Consider the following 19,746-nt stretch of genomic DNA (forward strand, 5'->3'; position numbering starts at 1 on the left):
ATAGTTAAGACTTTTGTTTACAACAAAAAAATTCATTTGTTTTCAAAAACCCAATTATTTTGTTTTTGTAATTCAACTGAATAGTTTTTATTATTATTATTATTATTATTACATTGCACATAATTAAACCTTAGACATAGTCTAGTAATAAGTACAAAACTAAAATGAATCATACTAATAAATTTTGTTTAGTTGATTAACCAAAAAAAAAATGATAGCAATGCTATTTAATTAAATAAAAACAAAATAGAAAAATTATTTAATTGATTTTTGAAGACAAAAATCTTGATGGCATCCAGCCATCCAGTATAGAGTTTCGGGCTTGGAGCAGACAGATGCCCTCCCTTTATTTCACAGCCCTCCCAAGGCGCAAACCATCGGGGACATGGGGAGCGGAGTTCATTCTGAGGCAAATCACATATTCACATGTTGTTCAATTGGTAATAATATACGGCACAGATGAACAAGATAAATGAAAAATAAAACTATACAAGAAATGATGCGACAAACAAATCAATAGTTGCAACTTCGAAATGGAACCAAGTATATACAACCGCCATCAAATAACGGCAACTGTTGCATAATTTATCCTGTAATCCTCAAAATGCAAATTTACTGTCAGGGATGGCTCTGCAAAACTAAACAAGAAAATGCTCACCGTGCTTCATCATTCCAATTGAATGACAAATTCAAGCCTCAAAATGCCCTAGCATGCAATATACACTCTTGGACAGCTCAAGAAACTAATCGAAACAATGCTGGCCCCTCATTGTCCCAAATCTGTCATCTGATTTTGTGTAGTTGAGTGGAATCAGCTACTTTAGCTCTGCTAGAGTCAAAGCTGCATCCGAATTAGAAATTCAAAGTTTCCTAGAAGTCCTAAGATTATATTCATGCTTGATAAGATTTGCCCTCAGTAGCATTGCTCGAACATCCCTGTCAAATTCACTGCCAGTTTGTAGAACCCGTTGAAAAGTGGCATTCCTTTGATCTGCATGACGTGCATAAAGAATTTTGTTGTGCGAATCAATTCGTGCCTGCAAACACATAATAATTTGATCAATAAAGCGCTTATCATGAGATACTATCATTGAGAAACAGATCTACACAACTGAAAATAATCCGCGGTTCTAAAGGTCAAGAAACCCAGCAACCAGATATAATTTCAAATTGAACCTTCCACAGTAAATACAACCAATTTATTTATCAAACAAGAAGATAACATGTTAGTTGGAACCAAAACCTGTATTTGATTGTCAGTAATCAAGGCTTCAAGTTCTTTTTCTAGCCCAGCAACACTTGTTTTGAAAGCGTTTGCCATCATGTGCAAATCAACAGACACAAATGGGTGTGTATATTGAATCAGGGCTTTGTTACGAATTTGATCATACAATGTCTCAACGTGATCATGCAAATGGATGTCGAGCAGTAGGTTCGCTTTGAGATTTCCCAGGTAATCCAAACATGAAGCATAATGGCTGCAGTATAAAACATGAAGAAGAGAAACCCATGTCACAAAAATCGGGATTTCACTATGTCAGTATAATAGTTATAAAGATGCTAAGCTACATTTAAAAAATAAAAGTTAAAGCAAGAGAAGGGGAAAAAGAAGGCAACCAACAAATTAGAGCCAAATTGATAAATGCTGATGGCAGGTCACCACATATGGACAGTTGGAAATAAATGAGAAGATAAGAAAAAAATTTTCCTTTTTTTCTCTTTATTGTGAGAGGGAGAAAGAAGAAAAGAATCAAAGAGATAGTTTAACCCAAAATGTAATACTTGCCACAGGTTGGAAGGTGAAAACTAATCAATAATCCACCCAACATCACTGGCAGTTCTCTTTATGAACTATTTGAGCCACTCTAGAAAATTTTTCCAATACAATATTACATGTTGGAGTTGGCATATATGAGTGAAATTCCTCTATATTACTCATTTCCAACACATGACATAATGCGGCATTTCTCTCTTCCTAAACATGTCAAAAATCCACCATAATATAGCAAATTAACAAGAAACATATACCAAAGTGATTTACCTCGAGTAGAAATCATGAATAAGCTCTCTCACTTCAGGTACCAACTCCAAGAAATTTCGGAAGTTGAGATTGTCTATAACTTTGTTCTATCAATTTAAATATACAATCAGAAGTTACATTTCAGTTCAATTTTGATCTCAAAGAAAAGATATGATGATGATGATGATGATGATGATGATGATGATAACATACCTTCAGTTCTGTCCGCTCAAAACTTGCAAGCGCACAGAGTCCTCCATATGTTGCAACATCTTGAGGTGCAATCACTTCAGTGTAAGAGTTTCCCAATTCAGGAGCCACTTCCAGGAACTGTAAATAATGATTATATGAATAGAAAAAAATACCTTAGACCTTTGACAATATAAACATAAGTTTGATGCTCGCAAAAGACCGCCTAGAAAATGCTAATTTCACAGCCTTAAACTTGAGTACAGTAGTACAATGCTTGAGTTATCTTTCAAACTTCACATGGATAAACTGTCACAAGCTGAATAGTGCCTATTGTTTAGACACAAAACCAAGTTTGGGAATCTTTAAAAGAATGACATGCCTTTTTAGACTATCAGCTTACTCATCTGATGTTTTATGTTTCATACCCTCTTGGAGGATATGCCAAACTGATACCAATCTCTTGCATATGAGAAAGAATGATTCATGTTCAGTACAGATAGTCGAAAGACCGTGCAAATGGGCTCTTGAACAAGGGTGGGGGGTGTAAGTTAATTAAATTAAAAGAAGAAAACAACATCACATCTAAAGCCACCTTGCTGCTCCATAACAAGGGCCAATAGTACTTTCATCTCAACCACCCTAATCATTCAGTTTTTAGAAACTCATGAATCATGACATGTTCAATAAAGTAATTTCACAAAAGTTGAGCATAGATCAACAGTTACAAATTAGCAAGACACATACTGAGAAGCACAAAGTGCTTGAGTGACAAACCTTCCGTGCTGCAAGCTTGTACTTTTTGGCTTCCAGATGAGCTAAACCAGCAGCACATCGTAGTTTTGCAATTGTAATAGGGTCAAGTGCCTCAGGCGTTTGCTCTGCTTTGCTGACATAGCTTGTAACATGAGTAAATTGACCCATCTCAATGCTGACAAGAATTGCACTCATACACATGTGAATAATGTGCTTCGATGTGGTACAATAATCACGGGTTCGAACATAACTTTTAAAAGCATCTCCAAGAGCACCATGAGCATAATAGAAATCTCCAAAATCATTGTATCCCATTCTTATGCTTTCTTTGATCAAATTTGTCTGAATAAAAACCAAACAGACATAAAAAGAATAAAGAAACCAATAAAATCCAAATCCAAGACAAAAGGCTTTACATTATAATAGTCAAAGAACAGAGCATACGGTAAATGATGGAAATATATAGAGCTCAAGATGGAATCTTGTAACAATTCAATTCAACAGCCAAAAAGAAAAAATTTTGAGAAAAAAGCATCATTAAAGCCAAAATAAACCTATTTTTCAGCCCAACAAAAAATCTATACATCGCTACATTCTGAACTGCAATACAATCATAGCATAATATACCCTAACCATATCACTCTCGCTAACTGTAAATCTAATCCATGAAGCAGTAACGGGATGGGATTTCAACCTCAAACTAGAAACCGACACCAATAGCAAAAGAACCTAACAACCAAGTAGAATTCCAGACCAAACCCTCAAGAGACACCTCAAAAACACTACTAAAAATGGCTAAACTAAATGTGTTATAAATGTATGAAAATTGGTGGTAGAGGAACCTAAACATCTCATGCATAGTACGACAAAACGAATGAAAAAATCGCTAAATATTTATAACAACCCATTGAAACCCTAATTCGAAGCACAAGCTGACATTCACAAAAGTAAGCATTACTTAGGGTTTTACCCTGTAGGCATTCAGTTCATTCTCAAGCCTCTCCTTCCTCTGCTCAGCTCTTCGATCAACTGTCTCGCACCACGCGCTATCCATCGCGTAGTTGTGCCCAAGTCTCCCATCAATTTTCTGTACGACTTCACGAAAGAGTTGGGTGTTCTCGCCCTTCTTGATTTCATCATAGGCCATCCGTAGTGCCTCCAACTGCATCGCCGGATTGTCACAGTGATCCGCTATGAAAAGGAGACGCGTGATTTTAGTCCTTCCGGTGTACAATCCAGCATATGCTTCGATGTCGAGCTGCTCGCCGCTAATAACCGGCCTAGTACGGCTAGAAGCGTCGCCACCGTTAGCATAAATCTCGTCCTCTGTCTCCATCCTGATGACCGGCAATTTGGATAGGGCTTTGGCCTCTTGGTTGGAGTAATCTGCCTGCTTCTGCTGCTTGACGATAGATGTTGATTACCTCGAAAAAATTTTTAGTTAGTTCCAGAACAGCATCGGTACCGTATTTTATCTTCTATTTTCTATATGTCGTCTGCTAATGGGGAGGAAACATTTCCCTCAAATCGTCTGCCGAGAAGAGGGAAACGTTTTTCTCGTATTCGTAAACAGTAAACTGACAAGCGTGGTTCATTTCATGGGCTTGAAAGTTTTGGGTTGTGGTGCCTCGTTCAATTGTTTACAGTCTGCCTCTCTGAAAGGCTTTGGGCTGTCAGCACTGGCCCAATCCAACCCCAATCCTTTTATAACTTCTATCTATACTACATATAAAAATGAAAATAGGAAAACTAATAAAATTTTCTATATCATTTTTAATGAAATTTAAAATATTTTAAGGTACTCTTAACTACTATTAATTAAAAAATTATATTTTATTAGTTGCTTAGATATAATTTATAAAAATTATTTTTTCAGCCAAACATGCGTAGCCTGATTATCTTCTCACTTTTGTGAGAAATGAGAGGTCTCGAGTTCGAATTCCTTCGACTATAAGTGTTTTCACCAATTTGATTATTGTGTAATTCACAATGTTATTTCGACCCATCAGACATTATAATGAATAAAAAAATTACTTTTTAAATAAATACATATAAATAGTTAAGCATTTCAAAATTTTAAATTTTATTTTTATTAAATTTATTTTTTTAATGAATATATATGATAATGAGATATTTAAAAATTTTTATATTTTATTTATTAAATATTTAATTTTTTTAAGAAATATATATGAAAATTATATATTTTTTCTTTGTATTTGTATGATATGATTTGATATTTTAAAAAAAATAAAATTTCAAATGAATATATAATATTTAGGACAGAAAAAAAAAGAAAAAAAATATTATTTTTATTAATGTTTTTTTTATGTTTGTAAGATTTGTTTGGATAAATTTTTGAAAAAGTAAATTTTCAAATAGAATTTACATAATTAAACCTCGATGGTAAATAATTGAATTTTTTAATTTTTAAAAAAAACAACATTTTATTGATATATTTATATATCTATATACATTGAAACTTTTTTTTTTTTTTGTTAGGTGAGTTACCAATTTGATTGTTGTATAGTCCGCAGTATTATTTTGGCCATCAGGCCTCCTAATAAATCAAAAAAAATTAATTTTTTAAATAAATACACATATATAATTAAGTATTTCAAAATTTTAATTTTTATATTTATTAAATTTATTTTTAATGAATATGTATGATAATGAGGCATCTGTAATTTTTTTATATTTCATTTATTAAATATTTAATTCTTTTAAGATATAGATAAAAAAATAAAATATGTTTTTTTATTAATATTCTTTTTTCCTTTTATGTTTGTACGATACGATTGAATATATTTTTAAAAAATAAATTTTCAAATAGAATATATATAATGTAATATTTTATTTAGCAGAGAGACAAAAAATAAGAAAAAAGTATATTATTTTTATTAATATTTTTGTTCTTTATATTTGTCATATTTGATCGGATATATTTTTCAAAAAGTAAATTTTCAAATAAAATTTACATAATTAAACATGAAATGGTAAACACTTAAAATTATTTTGTTGATATATTTATATATCTATATACATTGAAAAGTTTTTTTTTTATGTCAGTTTTGAAAGAGTTTTATTCTTCATAATAATTTTTTATTTTTCTTTTCGTTACTGAATAATTTGTAACTACTATCATTTTAATTTAGTAAAATATTTATATCTTCCTTCAGTAAATAAATGGCTTATTGATGGTTAAACATTTTTAATTTTCTTGATATTTTTTCTTTTATATCCTAAATCTATTTGACTTAAAAGAAAATAGTATTTAGGAAACTGAAAAAAAAAAAAAAAAAAAAAAAAAAAAAAAAAAAAACAGAACTATATGTTTCTGTTTGGGTCACTTTTTGGGTTTGTATGTGCATATATCCTTTATCTAATACATTGGATAAATAATATTATCACTGTGGTCAAAGTAATTTTCATTATCAATTCAAATCATCTTTTCATTTTTTTTTACCTAGCAGTAAAAATAATTTATTATTATTCTTCATTATAGTTGTATATAGATATTGATTTGGGGTTGAGAGCAAGGAGTTGGAGATTGAGTGACAACTTGATTTTCTTTTTAAGCATCTAGTAGGTTTAAAAATCTGCATTTATAAATTATGGACTAAAGGATTAGGTATAAGAATTGAGTTGAACTTTATTCTAAGATCACTTTATTATATAAAAACAAAATTAAATACATAATAAGTAACATTGCAAGTAATTTATATGGTAAAGTACAATACAAATGAACCACTTATATTTATTTTAATTTAAACAAAACTTATGATAATATATATATATATATATATATATATATATATATATATATAACGAGTATAGTTAATGTGCATGCACGTCATACAAAAGACTAGTACTATATATAAAAGTGGAAATAAGGGGAAATAATGAGATTTTCAATAGCACCCTTAATGAAATTTAGAATATTCTAAAATAACTTTAGTCATAACCAAATAGAAAATTACATTTTATTAGTTGATTGGATATATTTATAAAAATTATTTTTTAAACCAATGATATATGATATGATTATTTTCTCACTTATGCGATGAGTGAGAGGTCTCGAGTTCGATTCCTCTTAACTATAAGTATATTCACCAATTTAATGAGTAGAGAATTACTCCTTATTATGTAGCCCATAATATTATTTTGCCTGCCAAATCTCCTAATGAATAAAAAAATTATTTTTTTAAATAAATAATTAAGCATTACAAAATTTTAAATTTTATCTTTATTAAAATTATTTTTTAATAAATATATATGATAATGAGACATTTGAAAATTATTTTATATTTTATTTATTAAATTTTTAATTATTTTAGGATATAGATAAAAAAGAAAGAAAATGTATTATTTTTATTAATATTCATTTTTCATTTATATGATTTGATTGGATATATTTTTTAAATAAATAAATTATTAAATAGACTACATAATATTTTATTTAGGAGAGAGATAAAAAAAAAGAAAAAAGTATATTATTTCTATTAATATTTTTCTTTATACTTATAAGATTTGATTAGATATTTTTTCTATAAAGTAAATTTTAAAATAAAATTTATATAATTAAACCTGAGATGGTAAATAGTTGAAAATTGTAATTTAAAAAGCATACAATATTTTATTGATATATTTATATATCTATGTACATTATAATGTTTTTTTGTTATGTGAAATTTCAAAGAATTTTATCGTTAAAAATAATTTTTTATTTCTTTTCCGTTACTGAATAATTTGTAACTACTATTATTTTAATTTAGTAAGATATTTATATATCCATTGCAATAAATAGATGACCTATTGATGATTAAGCATTTTTTATTTTCTTGTTATTTTTTCTCTTATATCCTAAATATGTTGACTTAAAAGAAAATAATGTTTAGGAAATTAGAAAAAAAAACTATAATTATATATTTATGTTTGAGTCACTTTTTAGGGTTTCAAGAATTTGTATATATCTACATATATTACTTTCTCTGATACACTGGATAAGAAATATTACGACTGTAGCCAAAGTGATTTCCATTGTCAATTCATATCATCTTTTCATTTTTTTTCTTTTACCTAGCAGTACAAAATAAGTTATTATTATTTTTCATTATAGTTGTATATAGATATTGATTTGGAGTTGAGCGCAGGGGTTGAGGATTGAATAATAGTTTAATTTAGCGACTAAAATATTATGTTTAAGGATTGTATTGAACTTTTTTAGCCCGCTTCATTATGTAAAAAATAGAATTAAGTACATAAGAAGTAAGATTTCAAGTAATTTGTACGATAAAATATAATATAAATTAATCATTTATATTTATTTTAATCTAAATAAAATTTATACTTTAATATTATATAGATAAAAAAATGAATATATAATGAGCATAAACGTGCAACGCACGTCATACAAAGGCCAGTAATTATAAATAGATTGATATCCTTTATTTTTTTATTTTGACTAATTTTTCAAATTTATTTTTTAAGGAGAAAATTTTTTTCAAATTTCTTGTTTACCAAGGAATTGATTAAATACTAATAAGATGACTTTTGCTTGGAAACGTTATAAGACTTTTTTTAGCTTAATAATATTAAATAATAAAAAAACAAAAACAAAAATTTAATATTACAAATTTATTCTACTCCTAATCAACCGTCCTGTCGTTGACTCTCATTAAATAAATATTATACATAAATAGGACTTTAATATTTCTGAATGATTGACGTACAATTTTAAATAATAAAAAATTTCACTTCCCTTTTTAATTCAATAATACTAAATGCTCTCCAGTTTTTTCAATAATTAAACAAGTAATTTAATAATATTTATATTATTTAAAATATTAAAATATTTCAGTTTTGTTTTAACAATTAATAAAAATAATCATATTATTACTAGGAAAATTTCAAAATCATTTTTCTCAAGCTATTAAAATTTGTAAATGAATATGAATAGAGATTGGGAAAATAGTTTTTCTGTTATTTTTTTTAATAAGCTTTTCAATTTAGACATTATTTGAATTGGCACTAATATTAATACTATTAATAACAGTATAAGTTTTTAAATATTTAATAATTAACTAAATAATATTATTAATATTCTTTCAAATTTCAATACTAAAATTTTTCAGTTTTCTAATAATTAATGCTATTAATAATGGTATTATCGATTCAAAGTGGAAAAGAAATGCAACGCAGGCAGAGGCAGGCTCCGAAAATCGAGAGAGTGGTGATAAAGCACGCTAAAGAGATTCCGCGAGTAAAGTGATGAGAATGGCACGTGCCACAGGAAAATATAAGCAGCTTCTCAATACGCATTCATTCTTGTGGCGATAAAGTTGAATAAAGGCGCGCAACCAAGCACTGTGTCTTCACGCTTGCACTGTGTTAGTCTACTACTCGTTACTTACTCGCAACAAACAAATACGTATATGTAATCTCACATATCATCTCTCTCGAACTTTTTCTCTAACCAAACACTGTAACAGCTCTCTCTCTCTCTCTCTTCACATTTCTCTCTTAATCGACGGGAATGGCCAGACCACCTGAAGATGTAATCGAGACCTTTATAAGAATCACTGGAGCGGCCGAGTCACACGCAGTTCGGAAACTGGAGGTGCATTTTCATTATCTTTCATTTTTATCCTGTATTTTCTCTGATTTTAAGAACACAGTATAACGTGGTTGATTCCATTACTTGATTTGCTATAGCTGGCTGTTATTTTCAAAATCTGAAGACACGGTGTTGATTTACTTTCTAGGGTTTTCTTTTTTCGCTTCTTTCGTTATATGCGTTCAAAATGTCTGTCTATTTGCACAATGCGATAACTGTGGGCGAATTTGCAAATTGCAAAATGTTGATGTGTATATTCACAAATAATTGACAAGATTAGCAGCTTCGAAGCCATCTGCCATCTTAAATTATTTAATTACAACCACATCTTGGTTTTATTTGAATATAATCAATTATCTTAATCTTTATGTCAAGGAAAATGAAAAGGAATCCAACACAACGGACTTCATCTTCGTCTAATACTGCAAGTTCATTTCCATTTATATGATGGACAAACTAGACAAATTTACCTGCTTTGCCTTTTAGCTTTTGGTCTGAATCTACTGAATCTCTCTTGTGATTGAACTCTATAATTGCATATCGAGAGACACGATCAATTTATCTCATCTATCTTATAGATTGGTCATCTGTAACGTTGATTTGGACAATGATTTGCTCTTGATATCAGTCCGATTTGAAGTAATGATAATTTCCATCTAACATCGTCCTTTTCTTGCTTTTCTCTGTGAATATCATAAGCATCTTCTGCTTTCAAATATGTAGCTTTTCTAATATTTTATTTTTTTGTAGATCTAGATGTTACACATGACGATGGTTTTATTGAATCATCTACCTTGCTATATGTTATAGCTAGCACGTATTTTTCAGATGGCAAAGTTGACGCTTTATTCTGGTTTTCATGTTTTTGTTGATGCCTTTGTATTACATGCGCTGCATGACTCGGGATTTCAAATATAAAAACATAGTGAAGATGGATTTATACATGCCTGAAAACGATCATCTGCTTATGTTTCCTTTGTATGATTTATAACTTGTATCTAATATATCCATAGATACCAGAAGATTTTCTACATTCTTTATATGTAGCAATCAGTTGCATTGTTTTGTATCTAATTTGTGGCTAGAACTGCACTGTGCTTGCCATAAGTCGTTTCTTTCTTTCTTTTTTTTTTCTCACTTGTATCTATCTTTCTACATTTCCTGACTTCTCCATGGTCTCTGGTTTATTTTTGTTTGGTAACCAGGAATATGGAGGCAATCTTGATGAGGCTGTCAATGCACATTTTAATGAAGTAGAAAGACCTATGTATGGCATCTATCAGGAACAATTAATTATTTATATATGTCATTTTTTTTTCTCCTTTTCTTTTGTACCTTATGAGATCACTATAAATTTTATGGCATTTATCGCTATCATCATTATCATTATAACATCTGTGATTTATATGCAGTGCAAATCCAGTGCCTGGTGTCTCTCCACAGCATGATTTTGTGCAAACGCCCAGTCAAATGCAAGCTAGTTCACGTGGGATTTTACCACTTCTCTCTGCTGCTAGAAGTTTTAAACCCTCATCACTACTTGATCCAAATTATAGGAGAAATCTTTTGAATCAAGTCGGTGCTTCTGTCTTCAATAATCATGGGCCACTACATTCACACACAGGAGAGTTCAACAATGCCTACAGCCAACCTTATCATTCAGCACCCAGGCCTGCCTTTGGATATGCAGATCAAAATCCATTATCTCATGGCCATCAATTTCATGGAAATGTCTCAAGAGATCACGGAACTCATTTGCATGGTAGTGATGTAGAAGAACAAATGATTCAATTAGCCATCGAGGCTTCAAAGCGGGAGGTAAAGGAGGGTCCTTAGAATATGCAAACAGTTATCCCAAATGTATATCAAAGCTATCATGTCTTCCTGGTTATGCTTTTTTAAGTGATTGCCACATATATTAATGCAAGCTTTGTTCCTCCTTTTTTTTATTTATTTATTTTTTTTTTTTGCCGTTTCTTTTTGAACTTGATGCAGGACTCCTTTGATATTCCACAAAGGCAGCTTCACATGGAAGATGATGAACTTGCTCATGCAATGTCATTGTCCCTGAAGGTTTTGCTTTTGTTCTGAAATTTATTTTACCTATCTTACATGTTGGTTCCTTTTAATATGAACTGTGTTCAGACAGCAGAACAAGAAAATGCAATACGTGAGCAGACAGTACAATACCAGAAACAAGTGGTAGCTCTCAATTCACCTGGAAGATCAGGGAAAACTACTGATGCCAGATGGCAGGTGAGTGTCGTGTTATGTTTATGAGATACAGATTTATTCGCACTTAACAAAGACTTGAAGAACATCACTCAAATGAGTTGAGAATAAGTGCATGAGAGTTTGTTTGTTGAAACAATGCTGTTGCATCTGATATTCATCACTTGGTGGAAACTGCAAGCTCTGTTCGGATTTATAAGAAACAAAATCTCTTCTGGATGTTTTTTCTTCGAAATTTTTACCAGGTTCTAAGTTTAAAATTACAGATCCATTTACATTAACCTAGTCTTATTCTTTCATCTTTGAAAATAAAGCCAGGAAGTTCATCATATCAAGGGGAAGCTGATCACTTGCAAGGGCAGTCATTGGTGAGTTAGAAGTCAATAGAGCAACTTTTATTTGTCTCATGCTGAAAAAGTAAACCTAACACTTTGTTATCTATGTGCTGATTATCTATGTGCTGATTAAGTGGGGTGGCATTTCTTCCAAGGAGCTTGATGAAGCAGCTCTTCTTGAGGCAGCAATTTTTGGTGAAACTCCTGGGGGGCATTCATTCCAACATACTCCTCATCCACAACATGCTCCAGATAAAAGTAGAGATCTTTGTCCACAGCAAGTACCCAGTCGCCCATCTCCTTCACAAAGCCAGCAGATACGAGAACAACAGGTATTAACCTTCTGCTAGCAGTTGCATTTTTTGTGAAATTACTCTTCTTGAGACAATTGGTCAAATATTACTTGCAGGATGATGAATATCTTGCATCTCTTTTGGCTGATATAGAAAAAGAAACGAATATTGTCAAGGAATCTGAAAATAAGATGCTTGACGGAAAAGTTGTGAGTTTATCTACTGAGTTATGGCATTGCTGCGTTTCATTTTGGTATTTATAAGTTTTTGAATTATATTTATTTTGGATTCATTTTCCACATGTACATTCTACAATCATAATCCTAATAACCTTAATTCCTCAAAACCTGTGTTAGTTTAAAAAAAATATATCACTACACGTATAGATATATAAGTCTCACTAATGACAGGAATCTGTGAGATCGCTGGCCGCAAAAGAAGCTTCACTTCCTAAGGAACCAGGAATTAATGATGAGAATGCAATAACTCTTCTTGTGCGTATGCCAGATGGCACCCGCCGTGGTCGTCGCTTTCTCAAGTCTGACAAGCTTCAGGTATTTTTCACAAATCACAAGCAAATTTGTTCATTATGTCTCTAAGCTAGACTGATTTTCCTTTTCGGGCTTTTTTCTCCTGCAGTTTCTTTTTGACTTTATTGATGTTGGTAGAACAGTGAAGCCTGGAACTTACAGGGTGGTAAGTGTCATATGAATTTTTTTCACTTTTCCCTTTATAACCTTCAGATTGTGATAGCTGTACTGTTTATGGGGTCTTACCTTAAAATGGTTGTTGGTGAAGCTAATTAGTGTAATCAAAGAAAGTGGGAGTATGGATGCTATTTCCACTATAGTACGATACATTCTGATTCATTGCTTCATTTGGTTTATGAACAGGTAAGGCCATATCCTAGACGTGCTTTCTGCGTAGGTGAAAGCTCATTAAGTTTGAATGAACTTGGTCTGACCAACAAACAGGAAGCCTTGTATTTAGAGTTGATATAAAGGACTTGAAATTAAGAAAAGATTGTGCTTGTTTAGTGATGCAGTCTCTTTGGTTGGAGCAACAGTAATCTGTCTAAGCTTAAAGCTGATGTCAATGACCGAACAAGGAAACCAAAATTTTAAATCTGTTTGGAAGTAGTCATTCTTTGACAGGGTCAGGTCCTGTGAATGCTGAAGGTCAAAAGTTTTTTGAAAATCCACTAGTTCTGGTTAGCATTTATTGTTGATCTGTCATTGGGCGAATGATCCAATGTTGGGGCGGTTGTCATGTAGTTTCTGTTACTTTAGTGAACTAGAAATTTACGAAAAAGAAACTTGGATGCTTTCAACTCAACGAGACAGTATTGAACAATTTCAATTTTAAATTAAATAATATTCGATTGCAAGTAATTATTTGATGACTTGTTCTTACAAGTCTTTAACTATAAAAATCTGTAATATATAAGCATGTTGATACAATTCGTTTGAGAAGTAATGGAGGATTCCCCGTCTGTAACTGTAAGCATGTGTAGAAACTCCATTAATATAAACAACCTATGTATTTGACCCTCGTATTGTCCCAAGAAAAAGGTTGGGTTGGGTTGTCAAAAAACAAAATCATCTCTGATTAAGAATTTATAATATTCAGAACAATGTAGCGGAGAAAGATAATCTCTATGAAGATTTATTAGATTCTCCTTGATTCTGTTCAGGATCTGGTGCGGTCCAATACTCCTTAACTGCAAAAAGAATCTTCTCCCTTTCGTGAGGACTCCTTTCATGGTCTGCAATTCTTGCATTCCATTGCATCACCTCTGCTATTTTCTTGACTTGTAACAATATATCTACATCATCTCGAATTATTACACTACCTTCCGGCCTTAAAATCCTATCCATTTCTAACAGAATATCTTCCATTTCACATCTGCAATGCAATGTTTTAGACATTTAGTCAAAGGGCCATGGCGTGCCATTAATATATGCACAAAATAAGCTATTCAATTGTAACCCAGTGATCGATCTGAGTACAAGATCTCCATATATTTTTGGTTTTGAAAATCCGCCATTAGCGTTACCTGTCCTTATATAAACTGAAAATCGAATCGGCATGAATAAAATCGTAAGTCCTTGGATAAGTAGACATGGCTTCACACCTACAACAGAGACAATAAGGATTACCAACAACCTGTAGCTACACATAACTGAAACATAATAACCTTGAACAATTTAGCAGCAACACAAATTTACTTTTTATAAGAATTATCTTTTAAGGTTTAATAAACAGTGGTTGGATTCGGCAAAATTAGTTGTTAACTATTTTAATATCTGTTAACTGTTTGAATAACCTTTCACAGAATACTAAAAGTTAAATATTATATGGTCCAACGTTGCTAAGCCTCGGCTATGTTGGGAGTTTATTAAAAAGCAACCGCAACACTACAACCAGTGGGTGGTTTAGCTGTTGCTTTTCTAAAGTTCGTGCGCGAAAGCACACGCTTATCAAATTATGATAGGATTAAGTTTTGTATGCACTCAAACCCTTTTTATGGCAATTTTAATTGGCTCGAGTCTAATATAGTAAAAATTTGATCCTCTCGTGTCTTAATATAAAGAGGAGAGTAAAAAAGCATACCAATTTTGATAAGTTCCAATCAGTCCACGTTCATAAATTGCCCCTAAAGTATTAACCTCAGCTTCCACAGGGACAACATTCATAACCCAAACAGGATCATCCACTAATGCAGCTGCAAACCCTCCCAAGTAAGCATTCATATCAAGTAAATTACGGTATCGCCCTTTCTCGGCTAGTTGATAGTCAATTGTTCTGTAATGTGCTATTCTTTTCTTCCATAACTCTGTATTTTTGGTAAAAATCTCTGCTGTGATCCCCTCCAAGCTTCCATTGCTAATCCTTGGAGGAATTGCAGTCAACCTTTCTGGCCATTTTGGTAATTCCCCACCTGCTATGTCTCTTATGTTGGACACCTCAGACAATGGTGTTAAACAAGTCTCCATTTTGGTGTACCTAAACCAAGTCAGTATGAACACTAATTAAGCATAAATGACAGAAAAAATTAAAATGGGAATAAAAATTCTTCTTTCTAAAAATGGCATATAAAAAGAAAAGGCACGAGATCAAATTAGGTTTTAGTGGTTGGACAGTTTCACCAACAAAAGAAAGACAGACCTTCAATTGGCCAGTTGTTAGGCACTCAAAACCTTTATTACCCAGTGGGTTTTGGTATAATTTCTAACTAAGGTGTTACTTAATTGTGTAATCTGAAAAGCAATATTTGATTTGCTGAGCTTAAATGAAGTAATTAAAATATTCCATGGACCATAAGTACTGACTAGAAACAACACTACTTAAAAGAAAGGACATATACCTAACTGCATAAATCAATTCTGAAGGCATGTGACATTAAAACCCAAGAAGAGAAATTTGCAATTCAAAAAAAAAAAAAAAACTCTAATTGGTACATTACCATGCCTTATCAGGATCTCGTGACTCGCAGAAGAAAGGTTGCTTGAACACTTTTCTGTTGGCTATACAGTGAATATGATTTGTGGGTTTTTGCCAAATAGCAAGATCATCCTTCTGAATCAATTTTTTCCAGCATAAACTTTTGGCTACTGTCTCAATCTTAGCCTGTTCTTGATTAAGATCTTCAGGTGTTCTATCCCAACCTTTCCAATGATTTTCCCAATTAATTGGTGGCCCTGACAAAACCCAGTACCCACCCGGACGAAGAATTCGATCCACTTCGATTAAGTATTGCCCTTCTGCCCATTATAACCAAAATTAATAAGAAACTGAAGATGATACAGAGGGTGTTCTTGAAAAAAATGTAATAATTTCAAACTTCAATACCATTTTCAGCCCAGGGAATTAAGCAGCGAGAGCAATGAGCCATGTCAAAGGCTCTTGAAGGGTAAGGTTGCCTAATGGAAGCAAAAACTCCAATCAAGGCAGGAACTCCACGTTCAAGAGCAAATTGAACTTGAGCTTCATGAGTGTCTCTTGGTGCAAATGACACTGTTAATATGTTCCTTGACAGAAGGTAAGCTCCAAAACTTGCAACCTACAATATTCATTTAGGTCAATATAATTTCAAATAACAAATAATAATATATATTGAAATTTATTTAAAAAGAAATGAAATGCTATAATCTATAACCTGGTTAATTTAATTATGGATAATATTAGAAAAAAAAAGGTCCAAAGTCTAATAATTCCAAGTGAAGAAATTTGGCTAGTTGGTTAAAGTAGTTGGAACTGATAAACTTTACTTTAGCTTAACATATCAACTAAAATGATTATATGTAATAGAGAAATCATTAATTAGTTAGTAACATACTAAAAAATAAAAATAAAAATAAAAGTGTCATTGTCGTAGGAAGGCATAAATCTGTACGTTATGTTTGTATCCTGGGCTATGTTATTATTAAACAACCAACGACAGTTTCAAAGAACATTAAAAATATATATATATATATATATATATAAGACAAGAAAGTTGCATATATTGTTTAATAATTATTTTTTATTTCCTAAAACCATTAATATGTTTTTGGATTTAACACAGAATGTAATTTAATTTCTGGTTATTATCTAATTTCAGAAAACACAAATCCCTCCCAGGAATACAACTAACTCTGAAACCACTTTCTTTAGTAAAAATCTGTATTAGCTAAAGAATTAGTCTCCAACTCTGAATATAATGCAGTGTGTCAGAATTGACAACTGGGTTTTCCATAAGTGTAATTAAGCAATCTAAATTCTATAATTTTCCTGATTAGTATAGAAAACGACAGGAAAACTATAACATTTTAAATCCAAATTGCCGTTTACTTTTTCAACGAATACAATGCATTGCCGTTTCTGGACAATTCCGGTTCAAACATGAACCGGAACGTCAATAAGTAAAGAGTCCACTTACCCCGCAACCTGTGTCAACGGCGGTTCTTATCGACCCATCTTTAAGATTAATCAGCTTGCCAATATCGTCGATATAGGCATCAGCTCCGCGAGGAAACATGGTCCCACCGCCAGGGAACCGGAACCGGTCCCCTTCGAACCGAACCCAATTCTGTTTCTTTTTCTCGACAGTCAACTCCTTGTGAGGAACATCAGCGTACCAAACATATTCCCTACTCACCGGCCATCTAAACGGCACCCTGTAACCAAACGGCGCCGGAACACGACACTTTAAAAGCTCATTTTTTTCCGGGCAGTGTCTCTCCCTGTATACGAGTTTCTTTCTATCGAATTTCAGCGATCGTTCGCGGTCCTCGCATGGCGTGTACTCGGAGTACTTAGGGTCACAAGGTGGGAGGTGAGAGACACGCGCCACCGTAACTGGCGGGTCAGGGGAATAGTGATGAGCAGAGAAGTCGAGGGTGGTGTTGCGGATTGGTGGAGAGCAAGGGAGGATGGCGATGGTGGCGGCAGGTGAGGTAGGGATACTGCCCCGTGAGTTTTGATAGAAACCTATGAAATAAAAGACGGTGCATAAAATTGTAATGACCGTGATTTTGTAGAGATTGGCTTTCTTGGTTTTGGACATGAGAACCGATGTTTGGATACTGATCGCCATTGAAATTTAAAAAATAAGCTTCGGTCGAGAGGTCTATGTGTCTGTGTGTGTGTGTATATATATATATATAAGGTGGGGCTGGAGAGAGAGAGAGAGAGAGAACGTAAGGGTATAAAGGGTGATGACGAGTGAACTTTTCAAGGTTTTGAAGGTCAAGAAAGGGATACAGAGGGAAGATGACTTTGCATCACGCGCCTACGCGATCCCCTCGTGAATTGGTTTAACTCTGGCTAAGCGTGTCTGAATTTAATTCTTATTTTCATGGAATATGTGTTTTTAAGGTAAGTGTATAATAGCCCGGATTCGCTGCCATGCCATCATCTTCCCCCGTTCTAGCTTTTATATTTTATTTTGGATTTTAAAATTAAAATTCTAATTATCAAAAATTTTAAATAGCTATACACCAGTTCAAACTCGTTTAAAACAACGGTAACTTCAACTTTAATATCAAAAAATAAACTCTCAAATTAATTAATTTTAATTATAATTAAAAAAAAAAAAAAAGTTACTACTGCTTTTCACCAAAGATCTAACCTTTACTGCCTTGTGGATTAACATTCGGAACTAACTTGCTACTAACTTTTAAAAAGGTAGTGGTAAAATTTTGTAGTTATTATCAATTTTCGGATTGATTTGGGAAGTTCTCTTGACTGTTGTTTTGTCTGTAAGGAACTGGTTACATTGTAGGTTGAGCTGGTTATGGGTAGAAGGTCAACGAAGATGGCATTTTCCATTCAGAGCTAGCTATATTTTCGATACAGTTTTAATTATATTTAAAAATAAATAAAATTTTGAATTACACAATAGCCCTTCAATTTGTGCTTCGCACGTATAGCTTGTAACAAATAATAATAATAATATGATAATATATGAGATATAGATGCTACGGCAAAGAAATAGCGAAGAGGTTGTTGCTGCCATGTGACAACCTGAACCAAACAAAAAGGAAGTCAACTATTCTAACATCTTTAAATATTGAACATCAAACGCAAAGAGAGAGTGCGACCAAAGTGAATTACTCCGTTATGCATGCATGCATGATTAATATAAATGACAATTGATGAGGAGTGATTAATATTATGAGATTAGTAATTAATCGTTTGCTTAGAAACAAAATCCCATTATAAGTAATTCTTTATTTGCAGAGATTTTGTAGTACTAATTTGGGGACAAAAAGCAAAAAAAAGTTGAGTTGCATTGCACATGGATTTCCAACTTTTCCTCCATTTAGGTTACAGTTTGGTTATGACTAAGATCGTTGATTGGTTGGTTGGCTGTGCATGTGGATAGAGGTATAAAACGAGCCATAAGGAGCAGTTGATTAATATGTCTTATGCCCACTCACTTTTGACTTTCGATTTACATACAGCCAATAAAAACTTAGTTTCATATTAACTAACTTAGTTTCATATTAAAATGGTCTGTTGCAAAAATATTTATTTAAATATATATATATAGACAATTAAAATAAATTAACAGGATAAATTTAATTATAAATTTCAGTATTATCAAATATATTAACACAAAGAAAATATAATAATAAAATGTTAAATTTGGGTGTGGGCCTTCAAATCAAATGATATGTATGTAAGTGGGAGCAGAGCAGCGTAAAGTTGATGCACTGCTTTCTAAGTGGATTGTACTCATTGTCAACCCTTAAAACCGAAACGCAAGTAAAGTATTTCTATTACTGTAGAATATCAGGGGATAGACAACACGCGCGGACAAAG

At 32.2% G+C, this 19,746-nt stretch overlaps 3 protein-coding genes across 4 annotated transcripts; 1 reads left to right on the top strand and 2 right to left on the bottom strand.

The window, feature by feature from the left end:
* Positions 1–717: 717 nt before the first annotated feature.
* FUS6 (COP9 signalosome complex subunit 1) lies at positions 718–4,436 on the bottom strand. The gene is made up of 6 exons (XM_012228082.4): positions 3,936–4,436; positions 2,987–3,307; positions 2,234–2,350; positions 2,042–2,127; positions 1,244–1,478; positions 718–1,037 (listed from the first exon to the last, which is right to left on the bottom strand). Exons 1-6 carry the CDS (start codon positions 4,299–4,301, stop codon positions 861–863), a joined length of 1,302 nt encoding a protein of 433 aa, XP_012083472.1. The 5' UTR covers positions 4,302–4,436; the 3' UTR covers positions 718–860.
* Positions 4,437–9,305: 4,869 nt separating this feature from the next.
* LOC105643045 (UBX domain-containing protein) lies at positions 9,306–13,829 on the top strand. Of its 2 annotated transcripts, none has more exons than XM_012228087.3 (11): positions 9,306–9,581; positions 10,784–10,845; positions 10,991–11,396; positions 11,574–11,651; positions 11,724–11,834; positions 12,125–12,178; positions 12,301–12,477; positions 12,555–12,647; positions 12,849–12,992; positions 13,078–13,134; positions 13,332–13,829. In XM_012228087.3, the coding sequence occupies exons 1-11, from the start codon at positions 9,498–9,500 to the stop codon at positions 13,437–13,439; spliced, it is 1,374 nt and encodes a 457-aa protein (XP_012083477.1). In that variant the 5' UTR covers positions 9,306–9,497; the 3' UTR covers positions 13,440–13,829. The 2 variants fall into 2 exon arrangements, with proteins under 2 accessions (XP_012083477.1, XP_012083475.1); XM_012228085.3 differs by having other exon boundaries at positions 9,308–9,581; positions 12,280–12,477.
* Positions 13,830–14,020: 191 nt separating this feature from the next.
* On the bottom strand, positions 14,021–18,148 carry LOC105643044 (S-adenosyl-L-methionine-dependent methyltransferases superfamily protein). The gene is made up of 6 exons (XM_089721621.1): positions 17,360–18,148; positions 16,291–16,501; positions 15,905–16,202; positions 15,052–15,444; positions 14,495–14,572; positions 14,021–14,343 (listed from the first exon to the last, which is right to left on the bottom strand). Exons 1-6 carry the CDS (start codon positions 18,014–18,016, stop codon positions 14,094–14,096), a joined length of 1,887 nt encoding a protein of 628 aa, XP_089577747.1. The 5' UTR covers positions 18,017–18,148; the 3' UTR covers positions 14,021–14,093.
* Between the last annotated feature and the right edge of the window lie 1,598 nt (positions 18,149–19,746).

The sequence above is a fragment of the Jatropha curcas genome, chromosome 5, assembly GCF_041381405.1.
Source record: "Jatropha curcas cultivar XTBG-Jc1 chromosome 5, XTBG_Jcur_1.0, whole genome shotgun sequence".
Taxonomy (NCBI): Eukaryota; Viridiplantae; Streptophyta; class Magnoliopsida; order Malpighiales; family Euphorbiaceae; genus Jatropha; species Jatropha curcas.